This window comes from Thunnus albacares, chromosome 10 (assembly GCF_914725855.1).
Source record: "Thunnus albacares chromosome 10, fThuAlb1.1, whole genome shotgun sequence".
Lineage (NCBI taxonomy): Eukaryota > Metazoa > Chordata > Actinopteri > Scombriformes > Scombridae > Thunnus > Thunnus albacares.
This window is the reverse complement of record NC_058115.1, coordinates 13,973,999-13,997,185: the sequence shown is the minus strand read 5'-3', so window position 1 is coordinate 13,997,185 and position 23,187 is coordinate 13,973,999. Positions and strand designations below refer to the sequence as shown.

Here is a 23,187-nt window from a genome sequence, read left to right as displayed (position 1 = left end):
TACCCTTTATTTTTTTTGTTTGAACTAGTTGTTGCATCTTAAGGCAGAGCTAGACACACACACACACACACACACACACACACACACATGCACATTGCACACATTAGGAAAACAACATTTTACTTATTGCCACAGAAAAAAAACACATACATAAACCTAGACACAGGGCCAGACATTAAAAAAACATTCACTCGTTCATACAGGCAAATTTAAAGGGAAATACAACAACAGTGAGTGTGGCACTTGCAAAACAAACGTATGTCTCAGTGACAGGATGCATTGTGAGTGTTTGGGGTATCTAGGTGAGAGGAATATATTAAACCAGCTAAGCATTTTGTTCTGGAAAAGTGCCACTTTTTGGAGGGGTGGGCGGCATGACTAATTGGGTTACCACTCTGCTCTGAAAACCCATCAGGAAAGTAACAGGCTTATGTGTTCAGTATGGCAGCTTGTTATGAGGGGAGTAAAGGAGGAGAGGGGCCTACATGCTTTCTTGACAAGCGGTTCATTACAAAATGAACTCATCACCCCGATCGATGATTTGTCACAAGTCGGAGAGGAAGAATTGCTCTCCCTGATTGCATTTATGTAAAACCACCCCTTGAAAACGAAACTCTATACTGCAATATGTCCACTCATGAGTCAGTTCAAAATATTTACAGTTTTATGAATAAATAATCATCATAGTGTGTCCTTCAAGTTTCCAACAAGTTCCTCATGTGTGCACAGGTCTCTGATAGTTTGTGATCACATTCAGTGTGAAATCATCCCCCATGATATCAGAGACAGCTGGAGACTGGGGATAAATGTCCGCAGGGGTCTCCAGGGTGGGAGAGGGTGGGGTAGACAGCTCGGAGCGTTTGACCTGCCCTCCGCCCCTGAAGCTCCTCCACTCCTTGATCCACTGCTCCCTCGCCGAAGGGTCCAGCCGGTCCAGATGCCTGGCTTGCACGAGCGGAGAGGGGGCGATAGAGTTCCTAAGCACGTGAAACATGTACCTGGGGGAGAGAGTGTGGTGGTGAGAAAGTAGGCCAGTGAAAAATATGCGGCCCTTTGATGTAAATCAGAGCATTCCCTCTAAATATCAGCACTTTCAGAGGCATCAGCAACCAGGAGGAAGACTGAGTCGTGGTGCAGTCGTTCCTGACCTTCACAATTAACATTATTTAGTTACAAATCAGCCTGGACTGTCTATGCACCAAATTAACTCACAATCTCATAGCAGTTAATGAATCTGTGTGAATGCATACTCCAAAATAATACCTAAATAGTAGAATTATGAGGTTGATTGGGTTTAAACATGATGGCTAAAACAGTGACACCCAACCTTTTGGACTTGTGACCCTGAAAAATGAAAAATGTCTACTTGTGATGCCTCATCATAGGATCACCATAGTGTGGAGTGATTTTGCCTTTTCTGATTGTTTTATTTGAATCCTTTTGATTGTTTTATTTAAAGTATCCAGCATTTCATGAAAAAGGGTAAAATTAGGGCAAACAAAAGATAATACTTTTTTTTTCATATCCCTTTAAAAATCTCTGGACCCCTGGTTGTATAACTGGACTATAATATTCTACTCTAACCTTGAAAGGGTCATCCAATGATGAACATCTGTCCTTTATCCTTAAATCTTGTAGGTTTTCTTATGAGGAAAAACAGATTTAAAGCAAACTTAATTGAATATTCTCCTGAATGTGAATTAACTACACAAATGTGTAAGCTGCTCTATAATCTATAATCTTGACTTGAAAAATTGTTGAGAACAATATTTCAGAGTAGAGTTACTGATAAGAAAAAGTACTCAAAAAGTACATGAAAGCTACTCTGTTACAATGACAAGAGCTCTTTAAATTACTATCCCCCACTGGGTTTCTGCAGTGACAGACAAATGGAGGATAATACTGACGGTACCTGGGCAGCAGAGCTACAACAGTACTGATGGTGCAGATAAGGTAGAACATGGGGTCTGCCATCTGGCTCTGGAGGATCCAATATGGGTTGGATGGGGGGTTACAGGTAACGCAGATGGCGCTGTAGACCAGCGTCACGATGAAGTACAGCGCCACACTGCCCAGCATGATTACCCAGTGAACCACCGTCTACAAGACAGTCACATAACACAGTTAGATATGTTGAAACAATCCCATCAGTCAACTATATATATATATATATTTTAAAAAAGGTGAATAATGTGATGCAGTACTTCTAGATGCTTCAAATAATTATGTAGTATATTACTTTTCAAATGGATACTGACTGAAATTATATAATGATAAGAGTTTGATTGACTGGAGGTATATTGCGAGTATATTTAGAGATAGATATTGATCAGTTCAGCACTCACCCAGGCTTTGATCTCTATTGACAGATGCAGCAGGATGGTAAATAAAGAAATTGTGTTCAAAGGAGTTCCAAAGGTAAAAACATCAATGTCTGAATCCTGGTAAGCCTGAGGTGAAAATAAAATACGTTGTCAAATTTTAGCCAGTAAAATACATGGAGAGTCAAAGAATGCACCATGACAGATACAGCATGTGTAATCAAAGATGGAGCATTTAAATGTCTCTCTTACCAAGTACGGAATAAAGAAGCACACGAGACTCTGATAGAAAGCATCGAGCATGGAAACCCAGAAAGTTGAAAACTTGTATTCCTAAACAAACACACACACAAGCATAAACAAGTGTATTTTTTCAAAGACGCAGCTCTATAATACTAATAAAAATACATTTTGATAGTGCTAGGCAAACCATCACTGACCCCTGCACCCTGTCCGGTCTTGTATAGTTCAGGAATACCCAGCAGCATCTCTGCAGAAACATCTTTGTCCATTATCCCGAACATGATGGGTGGTAGGGAGGTAAAGAAGAGGTTGAAGAAAATCATCAACCAGTAGTCGATCATAGTGGTGGCAGAGAAGCCGCAGAAGAACTGATACCAGAACAGCAGGTTCACATAGGCCTGGAAAACATGTGACATTAAACTGTAGATGATTAGATGAGCGATCGATGCAGGTGGTTGATTAAGATGGCAGAGCGCTCTAATGTAGATACAACACTCACCACGTTCTTATAGAAGAAGTAAATGATCATGTTGGCAAGTCGAGTGTAGCACCAGTGTCCATGAACCAGGAGGAGTTTTTTTAGGTGTTTGAAGCGAGATATGGCAAAATCACTCGCCATGACCGCCTGCAGACAAGGAGGATTCATGAGAAGTTTTGGACTGTAGAAGAGGGCACAATACTTTTGAACCAAAGGGCCTCAGTTCTAACCTGCATCCCCTCCTGACCAGATATCCCAATGCCGATATCGGCTGCCTGGATCATGTTGACATCATTTGCACCATCACCTAAAGCCACAGAGTGAATGTTAGTTTATGTACAGATACAGAGCCTTGAAAATATATAAACATCCACTGACTGACAACATGCATTTATCAGGGAATTTACTGTGAGTTTTATGCAGTACACTCTCACTTTTTAATGTTTTTTCCTACATTTTCAAACATATTCTGCATATAATAAACACTACACTACACTATTTATAAGCACTAATAAACACGACCCTAACATCCTCAAATTTCAATCCAAAAGTCCTTCTAAAAGTACAGGGACCTGGTCTAGATATCTTTACAATTTTAAAAAGTCTTAAATACAGTAAATACACTATCAAAGTGGCACTCCTGGGTTTCAGGGTGTGTGAGGATCTCCATGCTCTCCTTTTCTTACTTTCAACTATACATTTCTCAGGTCTTGGAGGTTCAAAGACTCAACAGGATATGAAATGAACAAGATAAGATCAAGAACCTGAAAACCTAAAATAAACTATGCAACATAAAGGAAATAAATCTTTCAAGGCCTTTTGGCTTCCCTCTGACTGTTTTGGAGAATTACACTCGTTTTTAACACCTTGTATTACACCATGGTAATCAATTAGTTGGTTTTTAGTTGAAACTTGGCCTTAAGTATACTGACACGATAAAGTAAAGAAGACAAAAATGACTTGAAAATCTTAATGTTGTCGTAATCAAGCTCAAACAACTTCTTTATACAACTTCTTTCCTTTGGATGGTGTTTTTTTTAAATCTCAGATTAAAAATCCCACAGAGATGTATTTTAAATAGGTACATAGCTAAACAAAGTGTGCAAAGACACTCAATTCTTGGAGTTTCTTACCAACAGCTAGTGTCATGACCTTGAGTTTCTCCCTGATGACCTTCACCACTCTGCTCTTCTGTAAGGGTGTGACTCGACAGCAGAGCACAGAGCGGCAGCGTTTCGCCAGGTCCACGAAGCGGTCCTGCAGGTCTGACGATAGAACCATGGTCAGGGTGTATCCATCGATCACCAGAGAGATGTCTGGGGTCATATCCACATTACGAGGTTCGTTTGCGTACCTCCTCACCTCCTCCAGAGTGCAGTCCAGGATGGAGGTGCATGTGAGCTGGAAAACAACATGTGCTTATTTAGTTTGAAGTAATTTGGCTGTACAGGCTGCACAAAAGACCATCAGTGGTGAAAAAACAAACACAAAGAGGATGACAAGACTATTCCTCTGTACAAGAACAAATTACAGCATGTGCTGGTGAAAGAAACATTACTCTGTTGTTGAGTGATGTTCGTGATGCCTGGCTACAAGCAATTACAAGGCCCAGATCCCATCAGACTCATCATTGTTGTCTGTAAATAACTCAAGCTTCTTAGCCAAAAGAAAAACCAACATGATTTTAAAAATGGGTCACATCCAGTTTTTATTTTATCTATCAATCGCTGGCAAAATTTCATTAGGTGCGGTGGGGTGATGAGTGTGGGAATGCATCCCTCAGGTGGTCATTGTGTTACAGTGTTAAAAATAGTTCATAACCAATATGCCTCCACTCTGGATCATGAGAGAAGGGGCATTTCCTCTGAGGGTTGATTATTAGACTGTTAATTAGATATGAAAGCATTAGTTATTGTATTGGGGGTAGCTCACTCCATTCATCATCAATGACTAGTCCCGTCTGAAAGGAGTGTGGCAGTGCCTTTGTTCCAGAGAGCTCCCCATGTATGCGTTAGAGCTGCAAAGAGCTGACAGGTAATTTCGGTCTATTTGAGGCCAAGGATGATTAGACATGGTCAGGTTGTTATGAAGGGCTCATTCCTGTGCTACTAGGTCTTTAATGACCTCTGAGAAGCAGGGTCCACACCTGACACCTTATCTTTCTCAGATGGAAATGTGAGGGTTTGACCTTTAGTTAAAATGTAAAAATGGTCAAAAAGGTTTGGCCGTTTAAATTGGAGAGAGAAAATCTCACAGGTAAAACCTCCTGAACCCACTGCTTGGAAAACATGACTTAACTGAATGACCAACCAAAAAAGTTGTCAATGCTGCCATCTGAAACAAGCTGTATGTGATCAAATATAAGTTACATCTTGTCTTAATCTGTTTAAAAAGGCCAGCGTTCAGTGTTAAGAATTTACAGTGTTTGTAAAATATTTTAAGCAGTAAATCATTTAAAATTTCATAGGATCATGAATCATCAGCTGTAATGCATCCCATTTTATATCTCTCTATGCAGATGATATTTTACTTTATTCTTTAAAAAAAACACCCAGTCAATATTCCCTCTTTTACGAGTATTGGACAGGTTTGGTAAGATCTCAAAATACAAGATTAACTGTTTTTGGTCAGCACTACTGCCCTTGAAGGAAATCTGATGTTACACTCATAATAATTAATAGTTGATTAACATTTAAGCAAAAACGTCCAAACATTTGATGCTTCCCCAATGTGAGAATTTGCTTCTTTTTCTTTGCAGTTTTCTTACATTATAGAAACCTGAATACATTTGGGTTTTGGATTGTTGGTCCAGCAAAAAAAGCTATTTGAAGTCATCATTTAGATCTCTGGGATATTATGATGTTCATTTTTCAAAAATATTCATATGTTTCACAGACCAAACCACTAATTGATTAAATTTGAGAAAATAATTAAAATAATCTTTCATTTCAGCACTATATAACAGAATTCAGTTTAATTTCTTGTTTGATTTACTGAAACTAATTCTAATTGTAGTCTAAGAAATGTATCAGAGATGCACCACCATTTATCATTTCACATTGAGCAGTAAAGGAAAGCAACTCTGAATCAACAAGGCAAGCATTAGTGAGGCAGACAGCGGCCTCCTCACCTTGTTTTTGCAGCTCATGTTAATCACCAGGTCTTCCTCTTCCAGTAGCCTGCAGGCATAGCCAATGTTGACAGCTGTCTCCGGCTTGTCACCAGTCAGCACCCACACCTGGATCCCTGCCTCCCGCAGTGCCATGATGGTGTCTGGGACGCTCTCCTGCAGACGGTCCTCGACGCCCGTCGCCCCTGCAGGAGAACACATATCCAGAGTCAAACATGATTTACAGACAGTTTAGCACAAATATGTGTGTTTATTACGTGTTTATTTGTGAATAGGCCGGCATGTTTTTACCTAGCAGGGTGAGGTTTGTTTCTAGCTGCACAGCAGTGTCCATGATGAGCTGCTCTCTGTTGTCTATAGCAGCTAGAGCTCTCTGTCTGTTTGCTGACCAGCTTTCATAAGCTTTGTCACTCACAACCTGCAGCACACACAACCATAAGATGTAAGAGAGCTATTTCAACAGAAAAAAAGATGCTGAAAAAAATCTATATATGTGAATATACACCTTTTTTGTAAAGCAAAGTGTACGCAGCCCATCTTTAGCATAGTAGTCAAGGTGATGCTGAGTATCTGCTACCATATTCTTCTGATTCCCACTAAGATGTTCTGAAAATAACATGACAGAAATATTTCTATAGTTTTCTTTTGAAATATGAAGTCACAGTATTGATTGACAAAATGTAAACAATATAGTAAATATGAGTACATTTAGTTTCACCTACACATACCTGCGTATGGTGTACCCAGTAGCTCCATGATAGCGTAGTCTGCACCTTTAGTGTACAACACGTACTCTTTGGTGATTGGGTGTCGCACCAAGACGGACATTCTCTTCCTGTTGGAGTCAAAGGTCAAGGTGTCCAGCACCTCAAACACCAGGTTCTGCCCAGACGGGAGCCTCACCGTCACGCTGTCATGGGTGCGGCCCAGCAGAGTGAAGCCATATGCCTTGGCTGCATACACCAAAGCTGCCTCGTCTGGACTCTCTGCCTCATAGCACAGCTTATCTGAGGTCGCAGCAGGCTTGTCGCACTGGGGTGGAACATGGAGCGAACACGTTTGGGCCCCGTCGGTGTTGAGGTCTCCAGCCCTCTCCATTTTTACAGGGGGGTTAAAGTGGTCCTCCTCTATAACTGAGTCCTCTGATAAGGTATGGGTCCTCTTGGGCATTCGCTGCCAGGAGGTGAGGATGTGGCGAAGAGAGCCAGCCTTCCTCACCAGGCTGGACAAAGTGTCCAGTGGATTATTTGTCTGACAGTAGCGTGGAAACCCACTCGCCTGAAAAATTAAATAAAGAAAACAGAGAATGTATGTGTCATATACATGTGGCATTTTTGTATTGACATTTTGCAAAAACACACAGATGGTGATAGCACACAAAACCTCTTAAAAAACAACCTTGTCATCCATTTCCACTCTATTTCCTTTGGTGTTTTTACCTTTAATTACAAACTCAAGGGAAAACCCACTGCTTTCTCCCATCTGTCAGACCTCAGAACAGCACAGTCAGGAGTAGTGAGTAAAATTAATAAAGGTAACCCCGATTGCCCCTGCAAATCCCCCCTTACTATGTGGCTAATTTAGTGAAGACTCAGAACCTTTGCAACTGGGACTTTAAAGAAAAATGAAGAGCAATTAAGTACTGACCACTGAAGAAAGAGGAGAAACTTTAAGCTAGCAATTTAAGAAGACCTTCAAAATTTAACTAAATCTGAGAGGTTGATAGGAAGAATGAAATCTTTAAATTTGTGTCTGCTGCTGATTAAATCATACATTTCCCTGAATTATTGCAACCAGAGAGCTAGACAGCAGGTTTTAAGAGTTATATAAATCATAATATAATCAATAAGACAATTAATTCTCTTGCAGTTGTTGTGTAAGTTTGCATACTGGGAGTTTCAAGAGAACAAATCCTCCGCCCATCTTCTCCCTTCTCACTGCACCCTCCATCTCTACTTCCCATCCACAGTCACAGTAAACGGAGCACTCACCCTCTGTCTCTGAGCTGTTGCCATGGAAACCACCACCGTGTTGCAAATGGCGAGAGCCAGAAAAAAGTCCAGGTATGGATCCATCTTCCGGCTGCTGCTGCTGCTGCTGCTCTCTGCCCTGCTAATCTGCTGAAGCAGCTTCCTGTCTGGAATCACCTGAGTTTCCTGTCGGAGTAAAGTTAATCAGTTTGTTAATTAAAAGCTGCTGTTCCTTGCTTTCACTGATTTGATGTGACAGGATTGGAATAAGTCTTTTTTTAGCTTTTAACCTTTTCATCCAGTTTTGTTTTCCCACATACAAATATAAAATCTCCAAGGAATATTTATAGGAAAGAGGAGAGGGGGATGGAAAAAAGGGAGAGAATGAAGGCAGTTTCCATTTATACAAACATGCTGTTCTGTTATAGACGCAGCATGAAGAACCAAAGATGGGCTGAGCGCCTCGTTGGAATAAACACAAGACTTTTTCTGTCTCAGCCTGCTTCATTTGGCCTCTGCGTTTTGCCCTGTGGACAAAAATAGACACAGAGCTACTGTATATTAAGACGATGATGACTAATCTATAGTGCACGTTTACAGTTTATGTGACATCAGTGGTCTCTAGCAAAAGGTGCCCAGCATGACCATATGTCCCGTCACAGACACAGGGGAAACTTTGAGCCAAAATTGATGTGCTCATCACTGACATCTAGCAGCTTGGCCATCTGCAGTGGGGACTGGGAACAGGAGGCCTTTTGACACAAGGATGGGTGAGATTTGGGTAAACAAATGTCAGTTTGAGGTCCGCTAAGTATGTATTCGCACATCAAGTATGTTTAACAAGGAGCATTGTTTTGTGACAATGGTCAAAGGTTAAAAGTTACATCTTGAAATCCTAGAAATGCACCTGTATGAGTCTGTGCATATACATATAGATGCCATTATCTGAACAAATTTGAAGGAAAGAATGAGAATCAATACTGGCTGACGTACAGCCTGAAGTCAGTTTTGTCCACTCATACAATATTGATCTGAACTTAGCATTATCATTGAATCCTGACCCTTTTCCAATGCATGCTGGGATAAGCTCCAGCACCCTGTGACCTTGGGCAGGATAAGCAGTTTAGAGAATGGATGGAGGGATGAAATTTATATTTCCATACTGGTAAATGCAGTCTTATTGGCTAACACATTAGATCTTTTGGCAGTGTACACTGGTAAGACATCATATAAACCCGATAAGGAAATTGTAAATCATTTTAGTTTTACATGGAGCAGCGCCGAGTGCTAAGACAAGACGTCTCAACAGCCATCACATTAATGTTTAATGAGTTGGACTGCAGTTCAAAAGCTGGAGGCCAGTTCACTTTGTATCTGCGATTCATCATGTTTGAATTTGAGCCATTTATTTGAATGATGATTATGACTGCAAGGACACTTATTAATCAAGAAGAATAAATCTAATTTGTCGGCCTTGAGTGAACTACCTGTTTTCACCTCCTGCATGAGCAATCGAGGGAAATACTGATTCCCTATTGTTGCTTCCTGTGACCCTGTTCCTGCCTGACAATATCAAACCAGCAAATCCACAACCCCACCATCTCCAGGACCTGGAGTATCTGCTTCCTGACTGAGACATCATCTTACCAGTGGACTGCTGAAGGCCACATTGCTCTGGGCATTTCCTGCGCCCTTGCTCTTGCGACGGCTGCCATGGTGATGCTGTGTGTTCTCAGGGTTAGTGTCCTCAGTATCCAGGGACCATCCCTTCTGTAGGGGTCGGGGCCGCTGGTTGAAGATGACCTCCTCCTCTGAATCTGGTTCATCAATGACAGTGAGGCGGATGGCTGCAAAAAAACAAAAAAACATGTTGATTCACATATAGTATACAGTATGTCAGGTCAAATCAAGTTCAGTTGTATGACCCTGTATCCCATTTAAAGTGGCAAAGACCCACATTAGACAGGAAAAAGGGACACCCCTGTCCAAGTGAATAAGGAACGACTCAAAAACAACACAGATTAAATAAATAAACCTTGTTAAGAATGTAAGAGGGGACTCAACTCCAGGATAAACAGATCCGTGATATGGAAAATGGAAAATGGAAATGTCTCTGATCAAGACAGAACACAATAATCAAGCAAAAATGATAAAATATGTTAAGAGTCTCATATGTACTCACTTTGTATCTTTTCTCCACTCCTTATAAATTTAGCATATATTCTGTCAGAATGGTATTTGAGAAAAATGCATGTGTACATCCACATACAAGACAAGAGTCCCAATTGCACTTCAACATAATATCATGCAGAATCCAGGAAATCCAAACCAACCAAACATGTTACACAACTTAATCAAACCATTGTGTTTCTTAAAGCACGTGAGCAGCCCTGTGATGCTGAAACACAACAGAAAATGAAGAAGTTTGTTGGAAAGATTATTTTTAAATGAAGAGGAAACAAAGATGACTAGTCTTAGATCATCAAGGAAAGCTAAATTAAATCAGCCTCAGCTGTATTTAGGTTCATCTGTGCTTTGGGCTAATGCTAACATTAGCTTTAACATTAAATGAATATTTCAAAATTTGGGGGCAATTATACACATATTTGCTTTCCTGTTAGATGAGATAGAGTGAAGATCAATACCTCAATGTCTTTGCATTAACTAGCCTATGTAGCTAGCGCCAGGAGTTATGCTTAACTTAACAGTGTTGTTCACTTGTAAGCTTTAAAGGTGTTTGTTGGTTGTTGTTTTTTTCACTATTGACAGAGCCAGGCTAAATGTTTCCCTCTGCTTCAAGTTTTTATGCTAAGCTAAGCTAATCAGCACCTGGCTCCAGCTACAGACATGAGAGTGATATTGATCCTCTCATCTAACTCTTGGCAAGAAAGTGAGTAAGCACATTTCCCAAAATGTTGAATGATTCAGCGGAATGATTAGTGGAAGTGGCGCAAGATGAAACGTCAGGGCAATTTTATTTAGGGACTTTTCATTCTAAGTCAGGATTTTTTGGGGATTTCGGGGATTTGGCTACTAGGACTATGAATTTTTGTACCAATTTCATGGCCATTCATTGATGTTGGTTTATTAACTGTCCAGATATTTCACTCTGGATCAAAATGTTGGACTCATTTCAAGGACATAAATACTTAGATCAATGCTACATGCTGCAGCTGCACATTTTAGGAAGTTCTGAGACTGCTGCACAACTCAACATGCATACTGCAGCATATCACAGATGGACTTTAATGTCTAATGTACCGTTCTCTTTGTGTGGGTACTCTGTGCCCATGATGGAGCACCGGCGAAATACCATCTTGTTCTCAGTGAGGGTGCCGGTCTTGTCTGAGAAGATGTATTCAATCTGGCCCAGATCCTCGGTGATGTTCAGGGCCTTACACTGCATACGGCTGTCTGTCTCCTCATCGTACAGATCGATGTCATTGGTGATGAAGTAGATCTGGCCAATCTTCACCAACTCAATTGACACATAGAGGGAGATAGGAATCAGAATCTGCAGAGGAGGGGAGAGGAGAGAAAAGCTTAGTTTTATGACTTTAAAATGAGCAAAAACACACTTCCAGCCATCACAAATAGACACAGACAGACTCCTTCACCTGCAGCAGGATGATCATGGTGAAGAACATGTAGAAGCTAGACAGACTGGGACTATCCAGGTGACCGTTGCTGTTGGGGACCAGGTAAGGGGGCACACTGGGCAGCGCCTGCAGCCATAAGAAGTGACCTGCATGTGTGAGGACAGGGGGATTAATCACACCGACTGTCGCACAGGGAGGGAGGCTATTTTTGGCAACCACACCTTCCCCTGTCTCCTCCCTCTTCTCCTCGTATGTGTTTAGGCTTGTGGCCAAAGTGACTGATCGGGGGCTATTGGAAATTAAACGTCCCCTCATGAGTGTAAAAGCATTAATCATGAACTGGTCTGTGTAGCGATTTTATGGTTAAGTTATGTAATTCACCACTGACCTACTGCGCCGACGAGACACATACTGAGGAGGAGAATGACACAGAAGATGACGTCTATGTTCAGTTTCCGCTCTAGTTTGCTGCGCTTGTATCTCGGCCCGTTATTGTTGAGCATGGTCTTGGTTTCATGGCCTAAAAGGTGAGATCAGAAAGTGTTGATTCAGTTACCAACAACAGACACTCCACAGCCAGTAAACTCCAAAGGAAACTGAATTTTATATCTTAAAAACGCCCTCATTCAAGGTCAATTGATACAAAAACCAGACAGTAGCTACCATAGAGGACAGAGAGGTCACGTCATCAATAATGTTTCTGGAAGTCTAAAATGACATAAAGATGACTTCACACTCTGCAATTATACAAATCTCACACATTTTGGATTTTTCAGACTGATTCAGATATTTTCAGCCACATCTAGTGCCATCATCTGGTCAAATTTGGTTGGTTTATGAGCCTCATCTGTACTTTGTGTTGAGTGCTAATCAGTAAATGTTAGCATGCTAACAAACGGTGGTTAACATGGTAAACAATATACCTGTTAAACATCATCATGTTAGCATTGTCATTGTCATACACAGTATATATGCATATGTTAGTATGCTATGGTTAGCATGTAGCTCAAAGTTTAGTAGAGCACAGAGCAGCTAGTGTGGCTGTAGAAATTTAGTCTTGTTTAGATTAAACTAATTTTTTTTAAAAAAGGTGAAATTGTGTGATTTTTATAATATACTCTTTTAATTTTTTTTACAGTTTGTTTGGTTGCACGGGGGAAATCTGGACTCATGACCTCTCAGATCCTGGCTACGGTCCTGCATAGACAAAAATACCAAAGGCTCAAGGTCAAAGCAGTGAAACAGCTGAGAAAATGGAGAATATACCTGCATACACCACAAAGCCGACAGCATGATCTGTGTTTCTGACTGTGCAGCCTCGCAGCAGCAGACTCTCAATTCCAGCGCCCACCTTGTCCTTATCAGGTTTCTCTCTGCGGCAGGAAAAAGTGAGAAACCTCCTTTGTACTGTCAGACCTTGTTAGATATTCATTACTGCTTATGTATTCCCCATTAGCAATTTTCCTGCTTTACAGCCATAGCTGGACAGCATGGGTACACCAGCTAAGCGCTGTGGTGCCCGAGGAAATCGATTATAGTCTATTACAGCCCCAATAATGCCTCCAGTGGCATCAGAAAGTGCAGCGAGTGGGCTGGAATTAGTTTTGCTCGGCTGCTCTGAAAGGCTCAAAGAGACAGTTTGGGGGAATCCATGTGATCTGTGTATTTGATACTCACACATAACACTTGAAGTGATTCAGGTTGTTGTTGGGCCTTTCACACACCACAATACTGTTGAAGCTTTCAGGTTCAAATTCAGGATCCTGGGAAATGAGAACGGGTGTAAAGCCACTATAGTAGGAATTGAAACTTATGTAGCTTAACCTGTACTTCCAGAGTGACATAATGATTATTACTGGCAGGAAACACGGTCCAGAAATGTACATATAATGTATGTAATCCAACAGGTATTTTGTTACCAGCCTTTCATCTTTTGACATTGACATAATGTTCTGCAGTTACTGTAAATGTTCAGTAAGTAATGTCAGGACACGTTGTAGTTATTCTCACGCAGTTTGTTAAATGTCAGTAAAGGTGAGGCAGTACAGAAGAGATGGGGATACAAGATTGTGATGAAAGTAGAAAGACGGGAAGGACGCTAAATACACATATTTCTCAGAGACTCACTGAGGTGCAGAAGCCAGACACCACCCTCCTCTGTTTCAGGTTGGTCTCTCCATCCAGGTTGGCTGTCTCTATGTGACACACACCGTTCGGGTCTGATGTGTGCAGGAGCAGGAGGTCCACAGAGACAATCTCATTGCAAAACACTTTCACAAAATCTCCCACCCGTACATCCTTCCAGCACCGCTCCACAAACTGCTTGTCTTTCCTGAAATCAAAGATGTGAGATACCAACAGAGGATTTTCTAAAGAGACACACAGGTCCCTGTAGGTGACTTTTATATTGATTTTTGTCACATATATTAACTGCACCTGTGGCATTGTGGCAGAATTTCTTTATGTTTATGCAATCAAATGAAATATTGACTCACTCGTTATGGATACAAAATCACAGCACCTGCTTAAGTTAAGGAATAAACAATACAACCACCAAATGAAAAATCGATGCTGTTGTTTTTGGAGAGCAGCCCAGATGTGTTTTGTGTGTTTTAGAACAGGGAAACTTTCCAAAAAGGTTCAAGGCAAACAGCGATTTAGAGGAAGACACAGAGCCACACACTTTACTGTGTAAATCTGTATGTTGAGTGCTAACTAATCACCAGTGACAGAGAGCAGTAGGTATGCTGCCCTGCATGTACGACCTGACTGGGTGGCTTCCACACAACACCACACCTCACCTGAAACAAGCCCAGAGGGGGAGATGATGTATTTTTAGTATGTTGTGTTTAGATAACTCCGGGTTGCATAAATATTCTGTCATGTCAAGGAAGCTTCATTTTACGTCAGGCAGCCTAATTATTAGTTTCCAGTCATGGGAAGGTCCATTTCTCAGAAGTGTGCCATGTTCTCACATCCCATGGAGTCTATTACATCCAGACATGCAGTGGTGGAAAGAAAATCTTTAAATATTTTACGCTGCTTTCTGCTTCTACTCCACCACATTTATTTCACAGCTATAGTTGCCAGTTACTTCTCAGATAAAGACTTTAAATGTAAAACATATGATCACTATATAAAATATAATGCATTGTTATAGATGAAACTAACCAGCAGTATATAAAGTTGTTAAAATGACAGCATTAAAAAGTAATAAAAGTAATAATATAAATGATAAATGCAACACTTTTGCATAATACTTCTGTACTTTAACTTAAAGGATAGATTCACAAATTTTCAAGTTTGCTCTAAAACAACAGCCAGGTGCCCAAATGAACATTCAAATAGATTTTTTTTGCTGTAATAATTCCTCCTGTTCATACTGACCATTAGAAGATCCTTTCATAATGTAAGTGATGGGGGACAAAATCCACAGTCCTCCATCTGTGAAAAAGTGTATTTAAAACTTTATTTGAAGCTAATATGAAGCTTCAGCCATCCAAATTAGTCAAATCAAGTCAATGTCTTAAAGTCTTTTTGGTTTAAGTCGTTTTAGTGCCAAAGTCCCTCTTTTGGATACGATCCTTCGAGACACAAAGAGGGAATTTTGTACTAAAAAGACTGTAAATGTGTCAGATATCCACTTTATTTGACTAACTCAGACTGCTGAAGTCTCATATTAACTTCAGATAAACTTTTAAATACATTTTCACTCAAAACAAGGACTATGGATTTTGTCCCCCATCAATCAACATTGAAAAAGTATTATGAAGATATCTTCTAATGGCCAGTATGAACAGGAGGAACAATCATATGGGCAGCTGACTGTTGTTTTAAGACAAACTTGAAAAACTGTCTGACTTTTACTTGTAATGGAATATTTGTTTATCTGTGTTATTGATCATTTAACTGAAGGAAGTTATCTCAAAACTTCTTCTACCACTGCAGACATTAGCGTAACCACTAAACTGTTTTAAATACCTCACACGCAGTCTTTCTGATGCCAAACTACATGGCTGTCTAATCATCCAACCAATCAAATCATTTTTTCTAATTTCTAAATATAACGCATTTCTGATCTTTAAGAAATAAATTTCAATTGCTTTTGTGACTTTAGCTCTTCTCCAAACAAGCTTCCTAATGTGTCTTTGTGATAATGCCTCAGAATGTGGAGAGTTTGTGGAAAAAACCCCTACTCATTACAGATAAAGTGACACTTTATAGATAACGTGTCATTTGATATTAGCTGTGATAAGAGTCACATTCATACAATGTGTAAATCAACTCTTATAGATCATTAAACAGCAGGCAAGAACAAGTTTAATGCGCTGCACTGAGCAGACAATAAAACAAGACGTTTAACAATGTAATGACACAAGCTGGCACTCAATCAAAAGGATTAACTGCCAGCCTGTGTTTGGTACGTTTGAGCGCAGGTGGATTGACAGGAGTTTAAGATATAGAGACGAGATAAACGGGATGACCCTGAAGATAAGGTATGTCACACTCAAACACACACATACTTCACACCTTTCTGGAAACAACATGCAGGTGAGGGGTGACGGCAAATAAAGACATGCATCCAAGAAGGTGATGAATAAAAGCTGAACCCTCATCAGACTGCATTCCATGTGGGCTTTAGTGTGCACTGTGTGGCAGATGTAAGATCCCTCTTTCATGATGTGTGTTGAGACTTCACCTACATATGGAGAGAGATGCAGTGTGTGGAATCCTGAAATGTATTCTTGGGCTTCTTCTGGAAACATTTGTAAACTTCAAAAGAAATCCCAGCCGGTCGATTGCACCGACTTGAACCTGTTCTTATCTTTACAAGCCCAAAATGAAGCTTTAGCATCTCCACCATGAGAGACTCACGAGAGCTCAACTCAACTGCTGCTTATCTGATTGCGTGAGGCAGTGACGACTAGTGTCCGCCAACGGGCCCAGAGGGACTAGCGTGTTCTCCGAAGTGTCTGAAATGCAGCGTCTGGAGTCTGCACCTCGGGCCACCTGGACACACACATCAACACACACACACACACACACACACACACACACACACATACACACACACACACGATGCACGCTGAGGCTGCACTTCCCAGCATCCCTGCTGACTCTTCTTGGGAAATATGAAAGCAGGCAGCTTCTGGTTAATGATAAAACCCTTACAGAGGGTGAATCTGTGAGGATTCATCATTGGGGGGGTGTCTTGTGAAACCCTCCAGTCTCACATCATATCCAGAGGAAATCCACATCCCCTCTTCCTCCTCCTCCTCCTCCTCCCACTGTACTCCAAAATCACAGCAATGAAAGAGTTGAAAATGACAGGGTTTATCCTCCTTTGTGAATTATTCATTTTTCACCAGTAATTCAAAAATAGATAACCGCTAACCTTTACTGTCTTTGCTGACGCAACACCCAGATGAGGATTTCATCAAATGTGCACAATGCGATGGTGAGAGATATTGTTGTGAGGCTCTTCAAAAGAGGAATAATCTCCCACACATTTTCTATTTCTAAGTCAAAAATTCCCACGGGGTGCTGAAACGCAGAGGAGGTAAAACACACACACACTGTAGCACACAATCACATTAATCTACACACTCACACAGACATCAACACGCTGGATGATGAGAAACACAAACACAGATGTGGAGTGTTTCCTCTCGCCACATCATGTGTGAAAACAGCACAACACTCTGTTTCTATATTCAGGACGTGATTGTCTTTGACTGTTACCTGCTGTAGATGAAGCACGGTGTGTTGTTGAGCTTCCTGTCCGACTGGTACCTCCTGAAATCCTCCCAGGCGTCCTTCAGGGCGGTCAGACACAGGATGACACAGATGGGGATCAGAGCTACCTCGGGCTCGAAGGCGCTCACCACAGGGACAAAGTTCAGAATAGCCAGGCCCACAAAGTAGATGTTCGCCAGACGGTGAAACTGCTCAAAGAGGTTCATAGGGATGAAGAAGAGGAGGGTGTATTTGGTGGTCTTGATGGCATTGCTGTAGAAGTGGCGGTTGGGTTGCTTCCCTTTCTCCAGGCCTTCATAAGGCAGGTTTGACACCAAGTAGCGGAGGTCCCTCTCCCGCGCCCTCTGACCTCTCAGAGCATCCCTGACCAGAGCCAGAGGGCTCCTCCACGTCATGGCTGCTTCGTTTGTCTCCTTTTTTTCCTCTTCCCAACCTCTCAAAACTCACTGATCCTGTGATTTAACAAAACTCTCCTCACACCCATTCCCTCCTTCAGTCTGTATGTGTGTGTGTGATCTATAGAGCCAGGTAAAAGCAAGTGACAGCACACCTTTCCCTCCTCTGAGTCCGCCCCTTGCATTGACAGGTGTGTTTGCATTCCTGCTTGTGGAGTCAGTAAGTTTAGTATCACAGAGAGGCGACTAATTACAGTAGAAAATTCAGTTGTAAGTGCTCCATTGACTCAGTTGATTTTAATTTTGCTGTCAATAATCTCATTTCAGCAGAATCACTGAGCCATTAGCATGTTTTCAGCTCCCTGACATAGTCCTTCACACTGCATCATAATGAGTCAACCTGTCATTAATAGTTTACACACTGATGTTATTCTTGTAAATTAAACACTGAAAAAGTAAAATTCAATAAAACACTAATACAGCAGACAAAACCGCCAAATGAGCTGACAATCTAATACTTGCAGAGCAGAAAATTGGTGCAGTGGGTCATAAGGAGATTTGAACTGACAACACAACACCGAGCAGAGTGCGACTACTGCTCGGGGCAAACATATATGAGGAGTCTGCACTGTGTGAATGAACACAGCAGAAGGGACTTACACACTTCATACAGCTTCAGATGGACAACACACATCATTTAAAGATACTGAGATCATCTGTCTGAGATAAACATTATGATACTTTATTGATACCTGCAAGAAAATTCAGAGAGGTCAGAGGTCAGCTACAGAAGATTGAACTGTGGGCTGGGAATTAGTTTTACATGTTGAATGATAAAAGTTGGATCATGTCCATCAAACAGGATGAATGTATTTAAATGTGTTTACGTGTGTGTGTGTGTGTGTATACGTATGACGGACTACAACAAAGCAGCTTCTTGCACAGATGGCAAACATGTAGGATTCCTTCCACTTCCTCATGTTGACATATGTTGTCTTTTCCAGAGCAGGCTGCCGAACCTGTTTAAACAGGACAGATTTGCACGGTGTCAGTCATTTATTGTGCTCAGATTTAAATATATGGTCCTGCTGCTGAAACTACATGCACCCGGTTATGATATGATGCAAAACATTTGGGGATGTTATTGGAAAATTGCTTTAAAATAAACGTGAATGGACCTTTATTGTCTTTTTTCTTTTTTTTTTTCTTTTTTTTTAAGGATGTCATGCTCAACCTTGCAGGTGATTTATTATCAGTCAGATGTAAATGATTTCCTGTTTCCTGTCCTTGAACAGTTGACGCAGGTGGGTTTGTCTCTCTCCTGGGCAGCGCAGCCTGTTTTTCCATCACATACGTGTAGCAGGGGAGCGGCATGACGCGTGTGTCCCAGACTCACCCTCTCACCCCGTCCCAGTCAGTTCTGGCCGGGTTTGGCTCTGCTGGCACGCCGACTGCACAGTGGCGCAGCTGTGAGTCCACACTTTGCACGTACACACAGAGAGAAAACACACTCAAACAACAAAACACACACACACATGATTCTACAGAGCAGAGGGCTGTGCATCCCTAATTACTCCAGTGACATGGAAACACTACAAAGTAGAAAGCATCTGCCTTTTCCCCCCCTCTCTTACATGTCAACACTAATGCCCTTTTTGAAAAGAGGAAAAGAGAGAGAGAGAGGGCCAATTTAGCACAAACCATCTGTCTACTGTAGTGAGATAATACATCTGTTATTCTGAGTATTGTAGAGCTGATTTTTACCGATGCATGGAGGAACCTGGAACAAGGTTACATGTCAAGTTACATCAGTTTTTACACCACTTTACCTTTTTAGGTAGTTTTGCTCTGCCTTTTTTTTTTACTCCCAGAAGCATCACACACTAACACACACACACACACACAGGCCACGTTCAGTCCTGCTCGGAGCGTGGTTGGGTCTCTTCTGTTACCGCAAAAACAAACTCCAGCTATAAAACGCTCCAACATGAGCAGTTTCTCTGTGTTACATGTTAATCTGCCCTCCATTTTCATAGAGAATGAATAAATAAGTAAAGTCCACTTTATTTAAAGGTTTCTGTGTGTCTGAAGCTGGACTGAGCCATTTAACAAACTCAAAACTGCTATTTCTTTATTTCTAACCCATTATGTTCTTCAGAGATTTCCTTGGTTAAAACATTCGTTGGTGTCTCATTGTGTTCTTCTGGTCCTTTAAGTTCAATATCAAACATTAGCTGCACATTAGTCAGTGTTAGAACAAAATCCCTTTTAAAATATTAAATATTCAGTGTTTTGCAACATTAAATATTCAATAGCATCCATTTAAGGGCTGTAACAGCGGTCAGGTCAGCAAGCAAGTGCAGCGCAGAGTGCTGAGTGAGGGTAAGATGCAGGGAGAGGTCGAGGCATGGATGGATGGATGGATCACTCTCTTTCTTGCCCTTTATTTTCTTTCTTTTCCTGTCTTTTTTTTTTTTTTTGTAGCTGGCGCTCTGGCCTCTGGAGCCAGCAGGCCACAGTTGAGTCCACAGAGTGCCTCCATATCTATGGCTCTCTGCGTTAATGTCCCCTGAGGCCGGGGTTGGCCCTCAGCCCTGCTCAGACCCCAGCCGAGCCCATCTCAGCCCAGACCACTGCAGCCCTCGCTCCAACTCCTCTGCCTCTCCATCCATTATGCAGCCAATAGTCCCCAGCTGCAGCCCCTGACATCTCTCTATTCACCCCTACATTTGCTTCTCTCGCTCGTCTACTCGCTCCCTGTGTCGGGTTGAGTTGTTCACTCACTCATTCAGACACTCAATCAGCCATGAGGCCGACAGTCAGCACAATCATGAGCAGCCTCACATTCACAGGACACATAAAACTGCCACCCGCTTACTCTGTTATTGAAGTGATAGACTGAATTGAGTTTTAATTGAATTTAGATACATCTTCATAATTGCTGACAATCATTACACAAGATATTTACAGTCATTATGAAATATTACAATTGGAATTTACAGAAACTTTGTACAAAATATGCCTGACTTCAATGCCTGGATAGTGGGGTCCTTGTTAAGTCGTTTCTGGAGAACAAAACATTGACCCAAAAGTCACTGGTGTCTGGAAGTGCTTTAGTTTCAGCAAGTAGATGCTTTAAGAGTCCATTAAAAAGAAAGAAAAGAGAGAAAAGTCCCAAAAGTACAGAGTCAGCAAAGTTGTGAATTGTGTTTTTCTTTTTCCTCAGTTAAATTGCTCTTTTTCTTTTTTGACTGAATGGAACATTTGATCTGTAATTCAACTGCAAAAACAACAACAGAGACCCATTTAAATAGAATAAATCCATAATATTTACACATAATGTGAGTATTGATTTATAAAAATGAATCATCTCTTTTTCTTTAAACATGATTTATGTTTATCTACAGTTTTCAAAACAGAAACCTAATCACAATGGAACGCATCATACTTCTATCATTCAATTCTACTGATAATGATGATTGTGGATTGCCATATTTATGCAGCAACTCTGGTTGCGATGAAAGGGCTTAAACTCAGCTCATCTATCAGCAAAGTTCTTACACCAGCTTAAGTCATGTTAAAGCCATTCTCCGCCTCTGAAGCTCCTCACACGATGGCAGAAAGTACAGAGGAGTCAAATGTTCTCTTTAAAAAAGAAAAAAAAAAACACATGGTGAAATGGACTTGATTCTGTCAGCACAGCGAAAGCAAAACATAAACTCGGCCAAAGCGTCAGTGTCCAACAGTCCCGCTCTTTCACCGGATAATATGGGACCTTCAACAAACGAGGAAGCCTTCTCTGTCCAGCGTCAGCACCGTTAAAGCCCCACAGGGACGTCCAGAGAAAAGAGCGACCCCTGCTGTCCACCTGTTGTCATCCAGCGAAGCTCACACCAGCCGCCCGGGTGTGCCATGCTAAGCCAAAGCTGCGAAATGGTAACTGCTCTCGCTAAACAGAATAACCTCAACTAGTAAAACTAAAATGCTTTGCGCTCCATCGTCGTCATGACTGAGATGCAAATGAAATCAAACATAAGCATGCTTTTAAAGGATGTTTTTGATATACAGTAATTATAGGAAAATAGACTATCAAGGATGACTCCTTTAAAATCATTTATAAAGCTTTCCTGGATGCAGACAGCTCGGCTACGAAGTAAATAGATACTAAACAAAACAAATCCTTAAAGTATATGCAAACACAAGCATAAATATTTGATCCACAGAGAGTAAGCTACGAATGACAAATATTAGTGATATATTGAAATTCTGGAACAGGCACCATTTCTGTCTTTTTAAAACTCGCTCTTCTTTTTAGAGTGTTTGTCAGTCGTTTTAAGGTGTTTCCCAAATCCTAAAAGAGTCACTGCTGACTGAAGTGTTGGGTGCTGCTGCAGTCCATCCAAAAGTCTTTGCATTCTCCTCACATTTTTCTAAAATGAACCAGCTAAAAAAGTTGGTGCACTGTTTATCTCTCATTCTCTCTCTCTCTCTCTCTCTCTCACATCACCTCTCATCTCTCTTTCTTGAACTCTCTCATCCCCCTAACTCCCCTTCCCCTCCCCTCCCTCCCCCCCTCTCTTCTTTGCATGCCCGCCACAAGATGGCCACCGGACACCGCCAGGCTTAATGGACGTAGTACAGCCAGTAGACCACGTTGAAGAAGGAGAAGACGGTAGGGAAGATCATCCTGGACCACTTGTCGATAGAGTTCACGTCGGACAGGTCTGGGATGTTCACCTTGAGCTGGGAGGCCCGTCTCCGTAGGCGCGACTTCTTCTGGGCATGGCGCTCCAAAGCGCTGTGGCCATAGTTCTGGCGGGCCATGGCTGCCCTGCGGTACTGCAGTGTCGAGCTATCGTAGGCCAGCATGGTGTTGCGGGGGTCTCCGGGTGCTCCCAGGCCCCGGGACAGATCCCCGGCACCCCCCATCTCATTCTTCATCTCCAGGGTGCTGAACAGGATGTTGTCGTCAGGAGTCATCTGTGTGAGGGTGCAAAAAACAGGTGGACCCATGAGAAGTGACGGCCAAAGGGAAGTTTTTAGCTTCAAAGTATGTTTAGCAAAATCATTACTGAAAACAAGTGCATCTAAAATGATCAGTAGGTAATTAACTGTGTGAAAAATACTGATGAGGTGCTAGAATGGGTAATGCAAATGAGTCAAAATTGTGTTACTTACAGTGAAATTTTAAGCACTTTAAAAGCACTACTTAAATTATTGATCATCTGTCAATCAATATCTGAGTGATAATACAACCACAAGACTATGAAATAACATTCCTGGAAGAGCACAAC

At 41.4% G+C, this 23,187-nt stretch overlaps 2 protein-coding genes across 3 annotated transcripts in view; both read right to left on the bottom strand.

Annotated features, from left to right (window-relative positions):
* Positions 1 to 134: 134 nt before the first annotated feature.
* On the bottom strand, positions 135 to 17,907 carry atp10b (ATPase phospholipid transporting 10B). Its single transcript, XM_044362868.1, has 21 exons — positions 17,484 to 17,907; positions 13,869 to 14,073; positions 13,419 to 13,504; positions 13,008 to 13,114; positions 12,130 to 12,261; positions 11,760 to 11,887; positions 11,404 to 11,656; positions 9,790 to 9,989; positions 8,164 to 8,328; positions 6,901 to 7,450; positions 6,678 to 6,778; positions 6,464 to 6,590; positions 6,173 to 6,357; positions 4,176 to 4,443; positions 3,273 to 3,349; positions 3,064 to 3,189; positions 2,762 to 2,962; positions 2,574 to 2,654; positions 2,346 to 2,450; positions 1,913 to 2,100; positions 135 to 998 (listed from the first exon to the last, which is right to left on the bottom strand). Exons 1-21 carry the CDS (start codon positions 17,891 to 17,893, stop codon positions 716 to 718), a joined length of 3,978 nt encoding a protein of 1,325 aa, XP_044218803.1. The 5' UTR covers positions 17,894 to 17,907; the 3' UTR covers positions 135 to 715.
* A 4,562-nt stretch (positions 17,908 to 22,469) lies between these two features.
* Positions 22,470 to 23,187, bottom strand: part of gabrb2a (gamma-aminobutyric acid type A receptor subunit beta2a) — a 29,399-nt gene continuing 28,681 nt past the window's right edge. For both annotated transcript variants that reach the window (XM_044362935.1, XM_044362934.1), the window contains one exon: positions 22,470 to 22,873. In XM_044362935.1, the coding sequence (XP_044218870.1) occupies positions 22,517 to 22,873 (357 nt within the window). In that variant the 3' untranslated portion in view covers positions 22,470 to 22,516. The remainder of the gene's footprint in view (positions 22,874 to 23,187) is intronic.